The sequence below is a fragment of the Passer montanus genome, unplaced genomic scaffold (genome assembly GCF_014805655.1).
Source record: "Passer montanus isolate IOZ18808 unplaced genomic scaffold, ASM1480565v1 scaffold53, whole genome shotgun sequence".
Classification (NCBI taxonomy): domain Eukaryota; kingdom Metazoa; phylum Chordata; class Aves; order Passeriformes; family Passeridae; genus Passer; species Passer montanus.
The window spans coordinates 1739495-1756891 of NW_024370263.1; the positions used below are offsets into that span (position 1 = coordinate 1739495).

General features: G+C 40.9%; 1 protein-coding gene across 3 annotated transcripts in view; it reads left to right on the plus strand.

The window, feature by feature from the left end:
- The first annotated feature begins 6161 nt into the window (after window positions 1-6161).
- The window catches only part of ZDHHC8 (zinc finger DHHC-type palmitoyltransferase 8), a 110496-nt gene continuing 99260 nt past the window's right edge, over window positions 6162-17397 (plus strand). For all 3 annotated transcript variants that reach the window (XR_005629317.1, XR_005629316.1, XM_039724640.1), the window contains exon 1: window positions 6162-6384. Coding sequence is in view for 1 of the 3 variants with exons in the window: in XM_039724640.1 (XP_039580574.1) it covers window positions 6281-6384 (104 nt within the window). In the remaining 2 variants the exon portion in view is untranslated. The remainder of the gene's footprint in view (window positions 6385-17397) is intronic.

A 17397-nucleotide genomic window follows, 5' to 3' on the forward strand; every position in this document is an offset into this window, starting at 1 on the left:
AAAATTCTTCTCAACACTATGCAGATTGGAGAATGTTGTAAATTCTTAATTTTGATGCAACATGCTCAAGGAATACCTGTATGTAAAGGAAAAAATATGAGTCTTGGGTAGTTCTTTGGATTTTGTTGCTAACTGTTGTCACCAGGTTGAGTGCTGTGTCCTCTGGGGGATGCTGTGTGTGGCTCACAGTGAGTTGTGCTGAACTCTGATGTCCCTCAGCAGTGCTGGGCCTTGTGCTGCTCCATCTCAGGGCATTCCTTCACAGAGCTCAGTGAAAAACTTTAATGTTACTGGAAACCTTTCTCTAAAGAAAAGACTCTGAATCAGAGTTCAGAAAACTCAGCTTGACACCTTAGTAATATTAAATTGCACCTATTTATGTAGAAATGGAGACAGTGGTGGAGATCACATTACAAACTGCCCTCCTTGGTTTTGATCTGTACAAATTGCCACTGGCTTAAAGAGTGGGTGATTATTTAAACAACCCCAAACCTCTCCACTTAACTTCCCATTGCTGTCTTTATTTATGCCCTCCTGTTCCCAGGACACCCATCTGTCCTGGCTGCTCCAGGTTGTTTCTAGCAAGCTGTGTTTTCTGAGGTATCCATGGCAAACCAATGTTTTAATTTTGATTAGCCAAACTAATTTCAAAGTGTTTTTACATTGCTGAGGTCATGTGTAAACTTACACTAGTTCAGTCAAATGAGCTGTGTATAAAGGATTTTGGTTTATTTTATGATGGTTTATTTAGGATCTACTTTAAAGGTCTTCCTAATTAGATTTAGCTAGAATTACTCTTTAAAATGGAAAGAAGAGGAATTACCAGTTTTTTACCAACCTTAACTAAATCTTTGACAATGTATCATTTTCAGAGTAAGGAGCTAATGAAAATCTAACTGCAACAGATCAGAATTATCTTGCTTGAGGAAGAAAAGTTTGAAGTAATGAGCTGTAGAGTGGATTCCACATGTAAGTGATTTCTCAGATCTAGTTTGTGTGAAAACAAGGTGCTTCTCAAGTAAGCAGCTTGTGCAAGTAAGAATAAGGAAATAAATATTGAGGTTGTGAAAACTGACAAGCACAGGAGCAAAAATCTTCCTAGTATTTAAGGGCTGAGTAGTATCTACAGCTATATATCAGATTTTGTGACCACTATATTTTTATAATGTGCAAATTTAGGTATGGAATATCGTTGTCCACTTAAGTCACATTAGACACCAACCACTGACTTTAAGACCAGTTCATGTTTGTAAGACTTGTCAAATTAGTTTGCTGTAGTCTAGTGAAAATGCAGCCTACATCAGATAGGAATAAATTCCATAACAATTAATGGAATTTATTTGTAGAAATGCACTTTTTTTTTAGGCATCAATGGTGCAGGTAATGTTTGTGGGGTGTCTGTTACAGCAATATAATGTTTTAAGTACAAAGAAGGTGCTAGCACAAATCTGGATTAGATGTTGCATACAGCAAATTTATTTTATTTTGTGGAATATGTCTGACTACCACAAGTATTTCATCAACTTTACAGTCTTAAATATGTTTCCAACTTTCAAACTGGGAAAGTCCAGCTCATTGTTTCAGTCTTGACTCTACAAGTTTACATGAGCTGATTCACTGTCTTGTAGATATGAACTGTTGTTATCATGATGTGTAATTTATTTACAACCCAGAGAGAAGCTAACAGTGTCATGAGCTCTTGGCTATTCATGTTGTGCTGGCTGGCCTCATTTCAAGTAGTTTAAATTTCATAATTTTCTAATTATATTTTTCCATAAAAGCAATTATGGCTATTGTAAACATCAACAAAGATGGATTGGACATTAAAATGGCTGAATATTTTGTATGCTTGGAGGATATTTCTCAAGACTGTTCTAACAGGTATAATTAAAGTTACATTGCTTCACATAAATAGAGCTTATCAGTTGTAACACCTTGTTTGCTGGTTTATGAACACTGTTGGCTTGCAGAGTTTCAGCAGCATCATTTTCAGTGATATTTCATTTAGAGGAGGAGAATTGCACTTTACTAATGGTTTTAAACAGGATGGTTAGTGAATCTTTAAAACTGCTTGGAGGCCTACCTCATTCTCATGTAAGTAGTTTTTTGTGGGGATCATTTAGGAATCAATATGCAGAGTTACTAAAGTCTCATAGTAAATGCAACTTGACACTCCACATCACTGCTGTTGGAAAATACACCAGATCTGAGCAAATGCCATCCCACAAAAAATATCTATTGGAATCACCTAGAAAATCTTGTCATAAATCTGTTAAGGCTACTGAGAGGTCAGTATTAGGCAATATTTTCTTGATTTATCTGGTAAGAAATGAACAATTAAATGAAAATTGTTATGTTAAAGTTCCAGTGGGTGACTTACTAGGCCTGGCTTGTACCCAGAACTGTCTGGCCTTTGCTTGGACTTTTGGCAGCACTGTGCAGCACAAGATAATGCAGGTTTCTCTGTTCTGAGCGCTGTAAATTTGAGGGGAAAACTCGCTTTTATTAAACAATGAATTTGTGATTCTTGAAGGTTCTCCCAATGACTCTGGCAACAACATTTGTAGTTGTAGTAAGAAAAAATTATTTATCGTGGCCACTGTTAAATGGCAACAGCAAATTTGTGCTAGGAGCTAACTTGCAAGTGACCAATAAAATATTCCAGGGATATTCAGTACTTTCAAGTGTGCAAAATAAAATAATTTTCTTAATCATGTAGCTAAGATTTCCAGCTAAAATGAGTGACTTGATATGAAAATTGCATGGCTTTCAGGCTTTCTTGATTCTTGCTCTGTTGTAAGTTTCCTTTCATCTTACCATCTCTGAGAGGGGTACCCTGCCATGTGGCTCCAACACGGCTTCTGTGGTTGGCCATTCCTCCTTTGGGGTAAAACCTCAGAGTAAAATCTTGCAAGAAGACATGCAATTACTAGCCATGCTCTGCCAGATTATTTTTAGATTGTTCTTTGTAGCTGTGTTTGTTCTTTGTCATTAAATCTTTCCCTAACTCATGCTGCCATTGCTGTTTACCTCAGTGCTGCCAAAATCTTCTGGCACACTAATAAGGTAGTGTGAGTCCAGAAAGTGCAGTCCTTGAAATAAAGGTGTTCCAGGAGAGCAATTCTGAGACATGCCTGTTCTGCTTTAGTCAAGTCCTCCTCAGACATCCTTAGTGTTTGACAGGTAAAGTCATCTGACTGCTTTAAATATACTTGGCTTGTAATAACAAGATTGAGTGTTGCTCAGCAGTGCTTTGTGCTGGCTTGAAAACAGAGCGTTCTTGAGAACTGGAGTGCCAGTGGGAAGGAAATGAGGTGAGCTGTGGGAACTCTTGGACACAAAATTACAGAAAATTACTGCTTTGTGATAGGTAATCTACCATGTGCACCAGAAAAAAGTAATCCCAAAGCCCAATTCAGCATAACACTGTAGCCTTGTAACATGGAATGTCTCAGCTCTCTTCTGGAAATGCTGCGTCTGCATGACTGCACTGCACAGGTGTTGTGACCCACAGGATGATTGTGCAGCCCCAACCCAGCTGGCACTGTGATCTTCAAGATCTCTTCAGTTTGGAGATGCACCTCTTCTTGTTGCTACAAAAGGTACAATTCTTTCTGTCCTGATAACTCACAGTTATCTTTAGTTGCCCTCTGGAGAAGTGTTGTGTGATTGGGATATTAAAAAAGCCAAAGTTGCTTGCTGCTGAGAGCCTCCTTTCAGAACAGGAATGGCTTGAAAGATTGGCCCCACAAATGGGGGCTGATACAGCAAGATTGGATCAGTATCAGTGTCAGAGTGATGAAGGGAAAACCATTCTGAAGAGTGCAATGAGCAGAAGTCCTGAATCCTCCCCACTTGCAAAGCTGTCTTTGAGAAGCAGACTTTCTAGAGAGGAAAGAGTCCTTAGGGGAAAATACAATTGAAAATAATGAGGTGCAGAGGAGGCATAGTCTCCTTAAGAATAACTCCACAATTCACATGAGGGAATGTTACTGTCCCAGAAAGGCTTTGTCTTTAAAAAGAATGAAATTTAAATAAATCATCAAAATCCAGATATGTATTTTAAAATGAACTTGTGCCTATTGCTTCCCAGCTCATGCTAGAAACTTGACAGGATGCTTTTGTGGCTCACCTAGAAAGGAAACTTGCAGGTCCATGCTAAAAATTCAGATATGATTGTCACTTGGGAGAGAACTTCTTTACATTTTTCAAGACCTAAGAAATGCATTTGAGTAAATCTCATGCTGTCCATTACAGGACATTCACCCAACTTCATAAACAGTCTATAATGCTGCTTATGATAACATTTTCTAGATTAAAATAAAAATATCACTAGAAAATTATTCAGAGCTCTGTTTGCAACTTAAATTCTTTACCCAGACTTGCTTGAGTGGGAAGGAGGAAGGTGATTAAACTGATGTAAGTTATGAAGTCTCTACTTTTGTCAAGTAAGTGGTGCTAAACTAACTTGTGGCCCAGAGCATTAGGTGTGCTCCTGAAATGGATCTTCCAGCCCAGTTTTGTTGAAAAGAGACCCAGTTGGTTCCTTGGAGACCACTCAGCAATGCACATCAGACCTGGTAAGTGGAGGTGAGAGATTTGCTTCCCAGGTGTGCCTTTGATCTGATTTAACACGCTCATGTAGCTGCACCTGAAGCCTTTCAGCTTCCTACACAGAGCCTGGTTCTGCATAAAATTGTTGACCTTTTGATTAGTTACAAGGGGTTTGAGAATAATTAATTCCAATAAGCTGGCATGACAAAGAGTAGTGAAGCATAGGAAACATCCAGTCCCCCAAGCATGCAAAAATAACTAACTTTAGGTAGATGTTTTCTTTCCTGTTCTTTAAAAATCAAAGTCTGGAGATTATTTTAAGTTGCCTTGTGGCTTTAGTCCATTTTAAATTAGACTTTTTGTTGTTGAAGCAGGGCAGCTGTTAGCAAAAGCTGAGATTTCACATAGCCATATATCCTCAAGCTGGAACTTGCTGGCTTTGTTTTCGTTAAAGCTGATGCTGAAAATTTTGGGTTTTGTTTGGTTTGTAGTTGTAGGGGTATTTTTTTGCAAACTGCAAAGTTGAGGACCCTTACAGATTTTTGGTCAGGCTTCACTTGTTCTCTTCTTAAGACTTCTAGGACTGTGGAACTAATCAAGTCTCTTAAAATGAGAAATTATAAATGTCCTTTCTGAACAGCACTGCAGTGTGTGCCTTCTAGGGCAAGCTTGCTTTTAACAACACCCAGCAGATGCTGCAAATGTGCCTTTTGTGTTAGGCAGGGGTTACTTTATCTGCATGTTGGCAGCTGCAGAAAAGGGATTAGCTGAGAAAGAAAGCAGGAGGGAGGGAGCAGGATGTATGCAGCTCCTGGTCTTGATTTCTAGACTTCCAAGTGGCCTTGAACCTTTCTTCCCATCAGAGGGTTTCCTTGAGACAGCAGAGCTGCTGGGTGGTGCCCTCGAGTGTGAACAGAGGAGCCATTCTCACACTGCTCTTGGGGAAGCTGATTCGGTGAACTTTCTGTTGTTACCTTAAATTACCTCTTCTGTCTGCCTCCTGATGCTAATGCATAGATTTTAAAAGAACAGAGTAGAGTGTAATTTCAGTTACGTTTGCACTCAGTTATGGATCTTGGAATCAGCTACATTTGGCAGAGTGCAGCAGTTCCTTAATGCTGTGACTCTGGGTGTAGCAGAATGGAAAGCAGGGTTTATTCCCCGATCGAGCACGGCAGGATTGGCCTGCAGCTGGCCGTGTCCTGCAGGGCCCGCTCGGAGCCGCTCCCCGCGCGGAGCCCGCAGCGCTCCGCGGATGCTGCGGCGGTGCCGCGTCCGCAGCCCCCGCTGGAGCCCCGCTGCTCAGGGAGCTGCTGCTGGAGCTTCGGCGTCCCACACAGCGCCCTGTGGAGCTCACTGCATTGCTATTTTTCTTTTCGGGGGTGGCGGAGGGTTGTCTTGTAGAAAGACTATAATTAGCCCCCCGCCCATCCGCAGGGGCTGCCCCGCTGCGGGCGGCCCGAGCAGCCGCGGCCCGGCCGCCCTTCCGCGGGGCTGCGCGCCCCGCTCGCGTCTCCCCGCAGCGCTACCTTAAGGGGCTGGTTGACATCAGCCGAGTGGGCTGGGCGGTGTGGGTGGGATTTCCTGTGCTGGAGGTCAGCTGCTCCCGTCCCTCTGCCGTCCCTCCCAGCCGCCCGGGTCCCGCTCTCCCTGCGCCGGAGGGACCCGCATCCTCCCGGCTCCCTCCTCTCGGGTTGGATTTACATAGTGATGTGTAAACTACAGGATGCCCAGCAGCACTGGAAAGAGGTTTAAACCTACGAAATACATCCCGGTCTCCACAGCAGCTGCCTTATTAGTGGGTTCGACTACTTTATTTTTTGTTTTCACGTAAGTACCGCTCTGTCGGAGGGGGGGCCCGGGCTGGGGCCGCCCGGCACAGGCGGGGGCAGGCGGCTGGGCTTGACAGTCCTCCAGGCCCTGCCGCTGCTGGTCCTGCTCCCCGCCTGCCTGCTGCTATCCCTGCCCGGCTTTGCTTTGCAGAGGCTCACGCTCTCTCCCTATCATAAAATATGCCTGATAGTCAGATCCACCATTTCACGGCACGTAAAAGCCCATCAGCCTCCCGCAGCTGCCGGCTGTGTGCATCAGCGATGCCGGAGCCCCGCAGCCCGTGTGTGCAGGGCTGGTGTACGGCAGAGGAACGCAGCCCCGGCAGGCGCGGATCCAGCCCGTGTCTCGGCTGCCGGAGTCTCCGTGCTCCAGGAGGGAGAGCTGGCCTCTCCCGTCAATCTCTCCTGTGGCTCAGGGTTTATCCGGCACAGCCTTTTTTGAAGTGGAAGGAATCCTATTCTAAGCATTACCGATTTTACATATTTTTATGTAACTGTTCCTGAAAGCTTGAGGAACTAATGAACAGATTTACATTTGCTTGAAGGAAAGACGAGGAAACTTTTTCTCTCTCCGTTTCTTCTCTCATTCCCTTCTCCCTTAAATGCGGCATGGAGCTGTGGCTGTCGGCTTGCAGCTCCCCTGTGGTTATATTAATATGTGAGAGCTGTAGTGCTCCGGCTGTTCCCTCTCCGTGCACTCGAGTTCTGGAGCTCGCTAACCCTTCCTGTGCGGGGGTAGCAGCACCCTCCCTGCAGAGGTGTCCGTGTTCCCAGAGATGCTACAAAACTGCTCTGAAAGGAGCTTTGACTAAGCTGCCTTTGGGAAGGTGAATGCATGGCTATTGCATATTAAGATTTATTGTTTCACTTATTTTGGAACTCTGTTTTCCTTGTTTTGCCGTTGCTATTTTTTGACCGAGCTTAGTGAAGCTGTTGGAAGCAGAAGGCTCTATAAGAGTGGGAGTATGTGTCTGTGTCATTATCTTTTGTGGTTTGGCTGTGATATGATTCTCGATGTTTCAAAATGCTCATCACTGGTATGGTAATCGCAATGTAGGATTTCAGAATAAAACGTAAATGTTGTTTTGTCTAACAGTTTCTGAAATCGGAACAGATTTTGACACTGAGTTTTGCTCTTGACTTAATGTGTGTTGATTCTTTTCCTTGCTTGTTTTCAGTGCATTTGATATAGCTTGGTGCTCACAGTCAAACACAGGACAGAAGTTGGCTTTTTTTTAATGAACTTGGTTGACACTGGAGTGGTGAATATTAAATGGTGAAAAAAAAAAAGGGGCCTTTATGCCAGCATTTATATTTCTGTCTGCTTGAGGAATGGATGTATGCTAAGGTTGTTTTGGAAGCTGTATGTTTGTTTTCGTATGATACTTCCAGTGTAGAGGTGCAATAGTGATGTAAGACTTTCCTGGTAACACAATTGTTGTTGAAACATCCTTTTGGCAGCAGGACATCAACTGAGATGTTCAACATCTCAGTTTTACAATTTGTACAGAAGAAACAATTACTTCTAATCTGTTACTGAATCTGAAACTTCACTCTGCTCCCTCTGTTATCAGTGAATAATTACATGCAAAATGAAGTATTTTAAGGATCTCTCCATATTGTAACTTGGCCTGTGTATCTTGAAGTGCTAGTAATTTTTCGAGGATTGTCCCAGACATACGTTCTCTGCTGCTGCCAAGTCTTATGTGTAATAAAAGTAACACATAATTGAGCAACTGTTGTCAGGCAGAATCTGAAGTCCTGTCCATTCAAAAAAACTCAGATGAATTTGTACGGGATTGGTGGTGTTTTTCATGCTGAGCAGTGTTAGTAAAATCTTTGTTGTGAAATCAAAGCAAGCCATATGCATGTGATTAGTTTCTTCTGTGTGGCAGTGTTTTTTTTTCCCCTTTCCTGAGCATTTCCATTTTTTATCTTTTTCCACAGGCAATGCTTTATCTCCTGAAGATCTTTTTGTTGTAATATGTTATTAAAGGCTGAGATAGACCTGAATTTTCAGGTGTGTTGATTTGTTCAACTCGTTTGATGTTGGACAGAGCTCTGATATGCAGCAGTTGAAATACTGGCCTAAAATTGTTTTAGCAATTTTAGCAGTGCTTTTGATACAATCCATGCTTGCTTGTCATAGCACAAGAACTGAATCAGATGAAGATATACATGTGTGTTTATTAATTACTTATTTGTGTCATTAAGCTCTAAGGCTGCTGTGTCTGTAAATAAAGTAACCTGTGTATAAATACATGAATCTGATGATGGACAAGATTCCTATCAAATTTTGCGTGCAGATCACTTCAATGGGATGTCAGGGATTGGAGCGACTTCAGTGCAGTGGAATTGAAGAATAGAGGATAATATATGTGGAAAAATTCAATTATAACTATTTTTAAACCACTTACTGAATAGAAAAAATAAGCTTTTTAGGGCACTGGAAACATTTCTGAGTAACGTGTACAAAAACAGCTTCTGACTTGGCTTTTTCTCTAGACACGTTTGTGGTCTCATGCCACACATTATGAGTGTCTTCTGCTGGATGAAAAGCTCTTTGAACTTGAAGGCCAGGGTTAGCTTTTTAGCAATGCGGTCTTTATTTTTAACTTTTTTCCAAATACCTTTGCTAAAATGCAGCACATAAAGAGTGTTTGGAATACACAGTGTACACTATGAGTTCATGGTGCTGATCACTGGTACTGTTATACTTCAGAAAAATTCCATTTTAGATTCTCCTTTATTTTTTTCCCTCAGCTGAGCATTTAGGATTCGCTGTATCACTGCTATATTTCTTCTGGTTTTATGAGGGGGAACTAAACTATTTAGCTATCAAGATTATTGCCTGGAAAGGCAACTGAATATTGGAGTTGTATTATTGCAGGCTTTTAGCACTCCATGTGTGTTCCATCAGAAATAAATACAGCGTCTGAGTAGGTGGTCTAATTTGTCACAGTGGGAGAGTAAATAAGCATTAACTCTAAGCATTATGAAGGAACTTATCAATAATGTTGTATAGAATGATTAAGTTAATTTACTTATATCAGCAAATCAAATGGTGTAATGAAAGAAGAACTAATTCTTCTTAGCGTAGGACAAATGCAGTGATTCAGTTCTAGCAAACCTGAATTTATTTCTACTAAAATAATTTTTTCTTCATATTTCTCATACGACTTTTTGTTAGAGGTAGCAATTTAACCTATTTCAGTGAAGTCTGGGCTCTTATGCCTTGGACTACCAAGTGCTGTGATGTAAACCTAATTGTGTTCATTCAAAGACCCTGAGTTTCAAGAACTTCCCACCTTATTTTAGGTTGTGCAACTACTGTGTCAGCAGGGAATGCAGCTTAATTATCAGCAAGCAGAATGTCACCTGTGAACAGTTGGAATCAGTGGTCTAAAAGGACTTTTCCAACCTAAATGATTCTCTAATTATTCTGGAGCTAATAATTCTCTTAACCTGCTTAAATTGCTGCTTACTGTAGGTGTTGGTGCAGAGAACTTCTGAGATAGTTCAGCAGCTGCAGTGCCTGTGTCTGGAGGTTACACAGCCAGCTGAAAGCATATGGTTTTAAGGGGAAACTGTGGCTCATTTTAGTAAGGAGAAAAAAGCTCATCATTCTCTCACTGAATATTGTAGGCCTGAAGTTTCTCATAAAATACCCATTTTCAGACTATTTTCTGTAGCATGCAGCCTCTTGAGCATCTTTGAAACACAGAGGAAACATGTAATTCATAACAAAGGTCTAGGTGCCACTGCTTCTTTGAGGTAATGGTAGTAACACTGCTGTATATTATTTCTTTAAATGGGATAATAAAATGGGTAATTTTCTGGGTGAAGTGAAAGCACAAATAAGGTGAAAACTCATTCAGTCGGTACTGAAAATATGAACAACTTTGTTCTTAAGAGTCCTAATGGGAGATAATCATAGATATGCACCACAGACATCTGCAATTGGCACTCTAATGCAGTCTGTGGCACAGAGAGTCTAATATTAATAACCTTCAGGAAACAATTGAGGAGTGATAAATTGGTGTGGAAGAGCAATTGAAGTTGATGTCGCAGTAGGGAGGGAAAGAAAAATAGAGAAATAGCCTAAACCTGTGCTGTTCAGATGGCAGGAGGAGGAAGAATGGCTGGAAGACTGCTCCATAGCAGGGCTGCTGGATTTACCTTAACAGGGAGGAAAGCTTGGCTTTGGTTGATGAATATTTAAAGAAAAATTGGTGCTGCCCCTACATTTGTATAGCATGTTACTGCATTTCATGGACTAAAAACACTCAGCATTTCTGTAGTTAGACATGTATGAATCCAGATGCACTTATGATGCTTTCACTCCTTAAATCATAAGCACTACCCCCTTCCTGCAGTTATCTGAGCCTGCCCTGGAACAGCCTTAAAATACACAGATAATAGCACTTTAAAGTTCAAAACTATCATAACCATCCTGGATGGTAGTTAATGAAAATGTAGTGATATGTGTACCTAGAGTTCTTGAACTATCTGTTAGATCTTTTCCTCCCATGACTTGCATATATTCACAAAGGGAAAAATACAGTCTGCTGTTTTCACTTGGGTTTGTTAAGTCACTAGCAAAGGCCAAGCTAATAGAAGATCATCTTTGCTTTAGTGGATTTGATTTGTATCCAAAGATGTTTTCCTTGCCTAAAATATTTAGTTCCAGATGTGCAGATGTTCACTTCTGCCAGTTCAGTGTTCTGATTTCAGTTAGATCAAATGATAAAATGTGATTTAAAATGTATATTGCAGATGTTATGGAGCTTCATCTGTAACACAGGTGTGTTTTATGCCAGCCTAGAGGAAACAGAACTGAGTGCTGAGAAGTAGATGCACAATAAAGAAAATAAAGATAAAATTGTAGCTCAGATTGTTTTATCTTGATATGCTGCTGGACAGCATGAATTCTGCCTTAGAGTGTGGTCTTACATCCTTCTTACAGTTTGGCTTCTGCCCAATAACTTGCTGGACTTGAGGATTTGGGAGAGCTCTGGTGGCAGTTGCTTGTGCTGTGTGATGCCAGAAGCTCCAGGTGTGCTGTGGTCTGGATGAGAGCACATGGAAACTGCCACTCCACAAATCCACTTCCCCCCATCCTAACCAGATGGTCATATCAGATATCCTTGGCATTCTGAAAACTTTGGAGCACAAAGCTCCTCTGCCTTGTCTGTTTCTAGCTAGGGGTCCATTTCACAGTGGTAATGTTAATTATGAAACAGAACAAATTCCCCACTCCTTGAATGTTCTCTCCACGCCATTCTTCACTACTTGGAATATTAATGTATTTCTGATTTTTCTTTTATTTTTTTGCCTTCCATATGCCAAACCAAGAAATCACTGCAACTGGTAGGGAGCAGCTTCACTGACAGCCATGCAGGTGACACTATACAGGGGGAAAAGAATGTGCAAAAAAGTGTGGATTGGTTTAATCAGGTGAATTTTAAAACTGACTTCACAGCCACATACTGATTTCAAGCAGTGCAGTTTGTCCTCCTGAGATACCTTACCATTTTCCATGTTAAATGCATTTTTAATGGCAGGTTTTTCCTGTCCACTCTACTTGCAGTCTAAAAGAAGCAATGCTTGCCTAGTTGACCTGAGTCATCTCAGTTGTCATGTCTGTAATCTTCTGAAAAATATTTACTTTGGTTATGACAAAGAAATGTCCTTTTAAGCTGTGGCAATTTCATCTTGCTATAAAATTTTTGGAAATAGAATGTAGACAAGCTTGTCATTCTAGATAAAATGGGCAGTCTCAACAGGAAAATATATTTAACTGAAGTGTGAAAAGTTTTTGCGTTTTTTTTAATGCCATAAGAAGCTTCACTTTTACTCCTTTTAGCTAGTTAATTTTATGATCTTTGCTTCCAGGGGCAGTGATCTTTGCTTCCAACAGCAAAGTTGGCAGCACAGGACTTGTCTGAAAGCTACTATAATTCATTCCTTTAGGAAAAAACTTGATATTTCTTATCAGTGAGAATATTATATTCTTCCTGTACTTTGAGAAAGTAAAAAGGAGACTCATGTTTGTTTGGCTACCTATGTTCAGCTGTGGATGCAGAGCTTTCTGCAGCCACTGCAGTGGCATTTCAGTGCTCACTGTAGATCCACTTTGAAAAAGGCGGAAGAGCAACTGGAATGGAAGTTATTGCTGTACGTGGGCCACAGCTGTAGTCAGTGTGTGATTTATGCCAGTAGCAACCTCCTTTCTATTTTTCCTAATAAGCAGAGGGTAAGGTCATATGGAAATAGGAATGAGTGTCTCATTTAGATCAGGGTGGGCCTCCCAGCCTTTGTACAAGAATATACAAGCAATTTTTTTTTTGTCTAAAGTCCTTTTCAAGATGCTAATTTAAATACTGTCCTTGTTTGTCAAGTATGCCACATGTGTATCCTTTTATAAATAGAAACAATCTCTACAAGATTGTTCAAGCTCAACTGGTTTGTTAGTAATGTCAGCTACGGAATGGTATTGCCAAAAACACAAAACTTAAACTGAGGGATAAATACATATGGTGACCTTGGAGATCTGATTTTTGAGATTCATTACCTGGGATAGTCACTAATTATGCACATAACATTGTTGTGTAAACAACTTATTCTGCTACTACCTGCTTCTCAGATGAAATCAGCTGTAGGGCCCTGTGGTGTGGGGGATCTCTGGGGGACCTGTGAGAGATGACCTGGAACAAGATATGTGCTCATGTAGTGGATAAGCTACAAGTAAACTTTTCAAGGCCAACAAAGGGAAGCCATGAACTTTGTTCAGTTTGCATTGGAAGATGTCTGAAATACAGCAGTGAAGTGGTGTAAGCCAATTTAGAGCATGAAGGAGATGCACACTGCAGTGGGGGAGAAGTATTGTAAAGCTACACGAGATGCACTTGTGTAATCAGTGCAGAAGTGGAACACTGATTTACTGTCCTTTGGTTCAAGCCAGTAGATACAACACTTATTTCTCTATAATCTGAAAGTAATGTTCAATTTGGCTGCACTGTTACAGAGATACTATTAGTTGATCATTTGTCACTGGGAGCAGCTAATGAAATTGAGAGGAAGAGGCATGGGGATTGAGACAGAAATGCTGCAGTTTTTAATAGAAATTCTGTATTGTTCTTTTTAAAAAACACACCATAGATTGGAAAAACCTACACAGCCTTGATCTTATTTTACCATGGAGAGGCAATTTTAGGAATCCTTGTTTGGTGATTGGAAAAAATAATTCCAGTGAGTACACTACAGTGTAGTGTCTACTACATAAATCTTCAGCCAGTAATCTGTGTCCAGAAAGAGGATTTAATTAGTCACTGATCGTTTTTTTGCAATTACTAATGCAATTTAACTAGACTAGCTTCAAAGCTGTCCAAAGTGGCTAAAATTCTGCACTCTAAACTATTATGCAAACACTAGTGGGTACCTGATTCTGTGTTTTTCTCAGGATGGATATTATGGAATAAATTGTACAGTAACCCATATTTAGATATTGCAGTGGTTACCATGGTTCTTTGTGGGAGTGTAAACACAGAATTTGTGCACTTCAAATGTGAAATCGTTATGAAATACCTGTACTCTACTGCTGTGTGTTGAGATCATCCAGCAACAGAAGGCAGGGGTGCCAGGTGCAACAAAAATATCTCTAGAATTTGAAATCTAAACACCAAAGCAGCTGTTTCCAGTGTACATGTGCACCATGAAATGATTACTCTCCAGAAAAGCTTGGTACACTCTCAGACTAAAGTAATTGCAAAATATTCTTAAATGAACAAATTACTTTTTAAGTTGGAGCCCAACAAAGCAAACTTGAGACTGCTTAAATATATAAGGGCCTTCATAAATAAAGCCAGACAAAGCTTTACCCTCCAAGGATTCTTAAAACTAAATTGGCATTTACATTAGCTCTTATTCATGTCTTTAGGGAAATAATGTAACGTAATATCTATATCAACACAATTTAAGTACAGTTCTGGGAATAAGGAAAGCTTGGACATTTCTATAAACAGGCATCATTTTAATTTAAACTTGGGTCAATCATAGAAATGCTTCAAAATGGAAAAGTTCAGCTTAAGACTTTTCTGCTTACTCTGATTCCAGTCAGCAAAGAGAGGTAGGTATTTTCTTATGGAAAAACACTTCCTCTCTCCCTTTTCAGCCAGTTTAGTTTCAAAAGTTATTTAGGATTATTTTCATTATGTATAATGTCCCTTTCAGTTCTTTCTCATGAGTGAGATCTCATTTTGCATGTTTAGCTTTCTCTGAAGATTAATGTTTGCCCCAGCAATAAGACTCTCCAGATGTGTTATGATCTAATAATGCTGCGGTTAACCCTTGTCTGCTGTCAGCAGCTTGCTGAACCACCTCCTGTGTTTTACCAAGCCCCAGCATTTGATGATGCAGTTTCCTGGCTCCAAGCAGCAGGAGCCATGAGTTGGGCAGCTCTCCCTCCATGGGGTTTGTGTCTGGCACTGGGCTCAGGAGCTGCTGCCTCGAGACTTCCCTGTGGAACCACACTGTTAACTTGGCTTATCCTCCAACATTCCAAGGCACAATGGTGGAGCAGGGTCTGGAGGATGTCTTTATGGTCATCTTCATGTGCTCAGACCTGTGGCTTTGACCAGTAACTCTAGATCTCTAGGTGCTTGTCTAATTTCTCTGTTGTGTGGTGCCTAAGTCTCACATCTTTCTCTTCTTTTTGAAGCTGGCTTTGCACATACTGTATCTTGTGTAAATGGCTAATGAGTCTTTGTGGCAAAAACAGTAAGAGCATCAACAGGCACTAGTTTTTTTAATTACTAGGTTTTGAGAATTCTGTAGAAAGAGGTATATAAAATGGCTGCTTTCTGATACACAGCACAAGTGAAACAGAAGGAAATATGAAGCCTTTGAATCTGATGACTTCTAAATCATGTATGGAAGTTGTAGCATCTGCAGCAACAAAGGAAATTAATATCTGCTACAGAAATTTCAGTACAAAGACAATGCAGGATTAAAATAACAGGACTTTCTGGGTGCGGCCATTGAATCAACGTGATTTTATTTTTTAGCTGCGAAGCAAAACTTCTAATCCATGTCTGGATAGTTTTGTATCAGAAATAAAATGCCAGGGCCACCTCAGCTCCTCTTGGCAGAGCTCTGCTGAGAATGTTCCCTCATCTTACATAATCTATTAATTTTGAAATCAAAGCCAGTCTGTATGAGCAGTGCTCTCAAGAATCTGGTGGACAGTGGAGGAGGACAGGCAGATATACAGGTTTTCTATAATATTAGAAGGATTGGTTCCTTGAAATTAAATGGTTCTGGTTGTGTCATCTTCATTTATTTTTAAAATAAGGCATAGATTGACAAATAGATTGCAATGATAATAAGATACGAGGTCTTACATGTGGCATTGAATTTGGCCTGCTGCTGATGATAAAAAGGTTGGAAAACATCTGCTTTCCCTCTCTGCTTCAGTTGAGAAGACTTTGCTGGGGCAAAGCTGTGCTGCTCCTTAGGAAGTCTCCATCCCTACTGATCTCTGGTAGTGCAACATGTGGATAAGGTCATCAGCGCTATGATCCCTGTTTACTTCTTAAACTGAGGCAGAGAGGCGCTGTACAACTGGAGTGCTGGTGCTTAGCAAGTTTTGCACAGATGTGCCAACTCCAGGCTGAAGCCCTGTCAGCCCAGGGCCGAATGGAGATCATTCTTTTGGAGAGGGCTTCTGAAGATTTGCTTAATTCTACAGTTTCTAGTCCATCTGATGTCATTTTGGGCCATCCATCATGCAGCAGGACTGTTTTGTTTCTTGAACACTGCATGAATGTATGAATAGAGAATACATGTACAAAAGCTTTGTTGTCTTTCTTTAAAAGTTTAATGGTAACATTGTAGTCTTTAAAATTTTATTTGTATGCGATTCCACAATGACTAGTTACTTTTGCAAGTAATTTTTCTTGCATTGTATTACAATGACTAGTGGGATAGAGCTAAACATGATATCTATGGTTTGAGAACTGAAAAATTAATGACTCCTCCTCTAGCCTGTTGTGTTTGATTTATAATTCATATCTGATAAGAGACATTCTCTTCTGAGCCAACTATAATCTCTCCATTTAGATGTAGGTGGGGTATTTTTTAATTCTTCCTGTGGTGGGTGCTGGGGGGTTGTGAATTTTGGGCCCTGGAGTGCTCCTGAAGAAGGTTTCCAGACACACATTTTCTCCACCTCTCATTTCCCACATGAGACTCTTTATCCTCTGTAGGATCTGGCCCCAGGGCTTTTGTTGACCCCAAACATCACAGCTGCTGTCACAGCCCACTGCCATGACCCAAGAGCATGGTTTACCTTTCAGAGGCACTTGACAGCAGAAGGAAATGGAGAACTATTGGGGTTTTAAGTGTCCTGAGTAGCTGCTTCCAGCCATTCCACCTCTCAGGGAGAGGCATGGCTGTGGACTAAGCTATGAGCCCTTTACAGAACACATCTCTCATTTCCTATGTTTGGTCTTTTCCATCACTCAGGATCTTTTGGGCTTGTCTGGCTGCATCTTGTCTGTCTCTTGTTCTGGTTTGGTCTTTTTGCCGTTCTCTGTCTCTCTCCACAGGTGATCTCCAGTTCAGTCTGTTCAGGTGGATAAGGCCCTTTTGCCCAATCACACAAAGGGTGATCCACTGCTTGTTTACCCTCTGAAATGCCAGAGGAGAGGCCTTACAAGATGCAATTCAAAATCGAATCCCATCTGTTGAGCTGGGGTGGCTTTTAGGGGTTGATGAAACAACTCTTCTGTATTGAAACTGTAAGTGCTCTCAGTGGGCCACTGTCTTGATTGTGACTCACACATATTTGGCATCCTCTCCAAAGAAGCTGACCAGTATTTCTATCTTCTTCCCCACTAAGAAGTTCTGTATTCTTTGTGAATTTATTTGCTCCAGAACAGTAAGCTAAGTTGCTGCCTGGTCGAAGGAGAAAAGATGTGTAGCAATTTGCCAGTTACATTGTCCTCTTCTG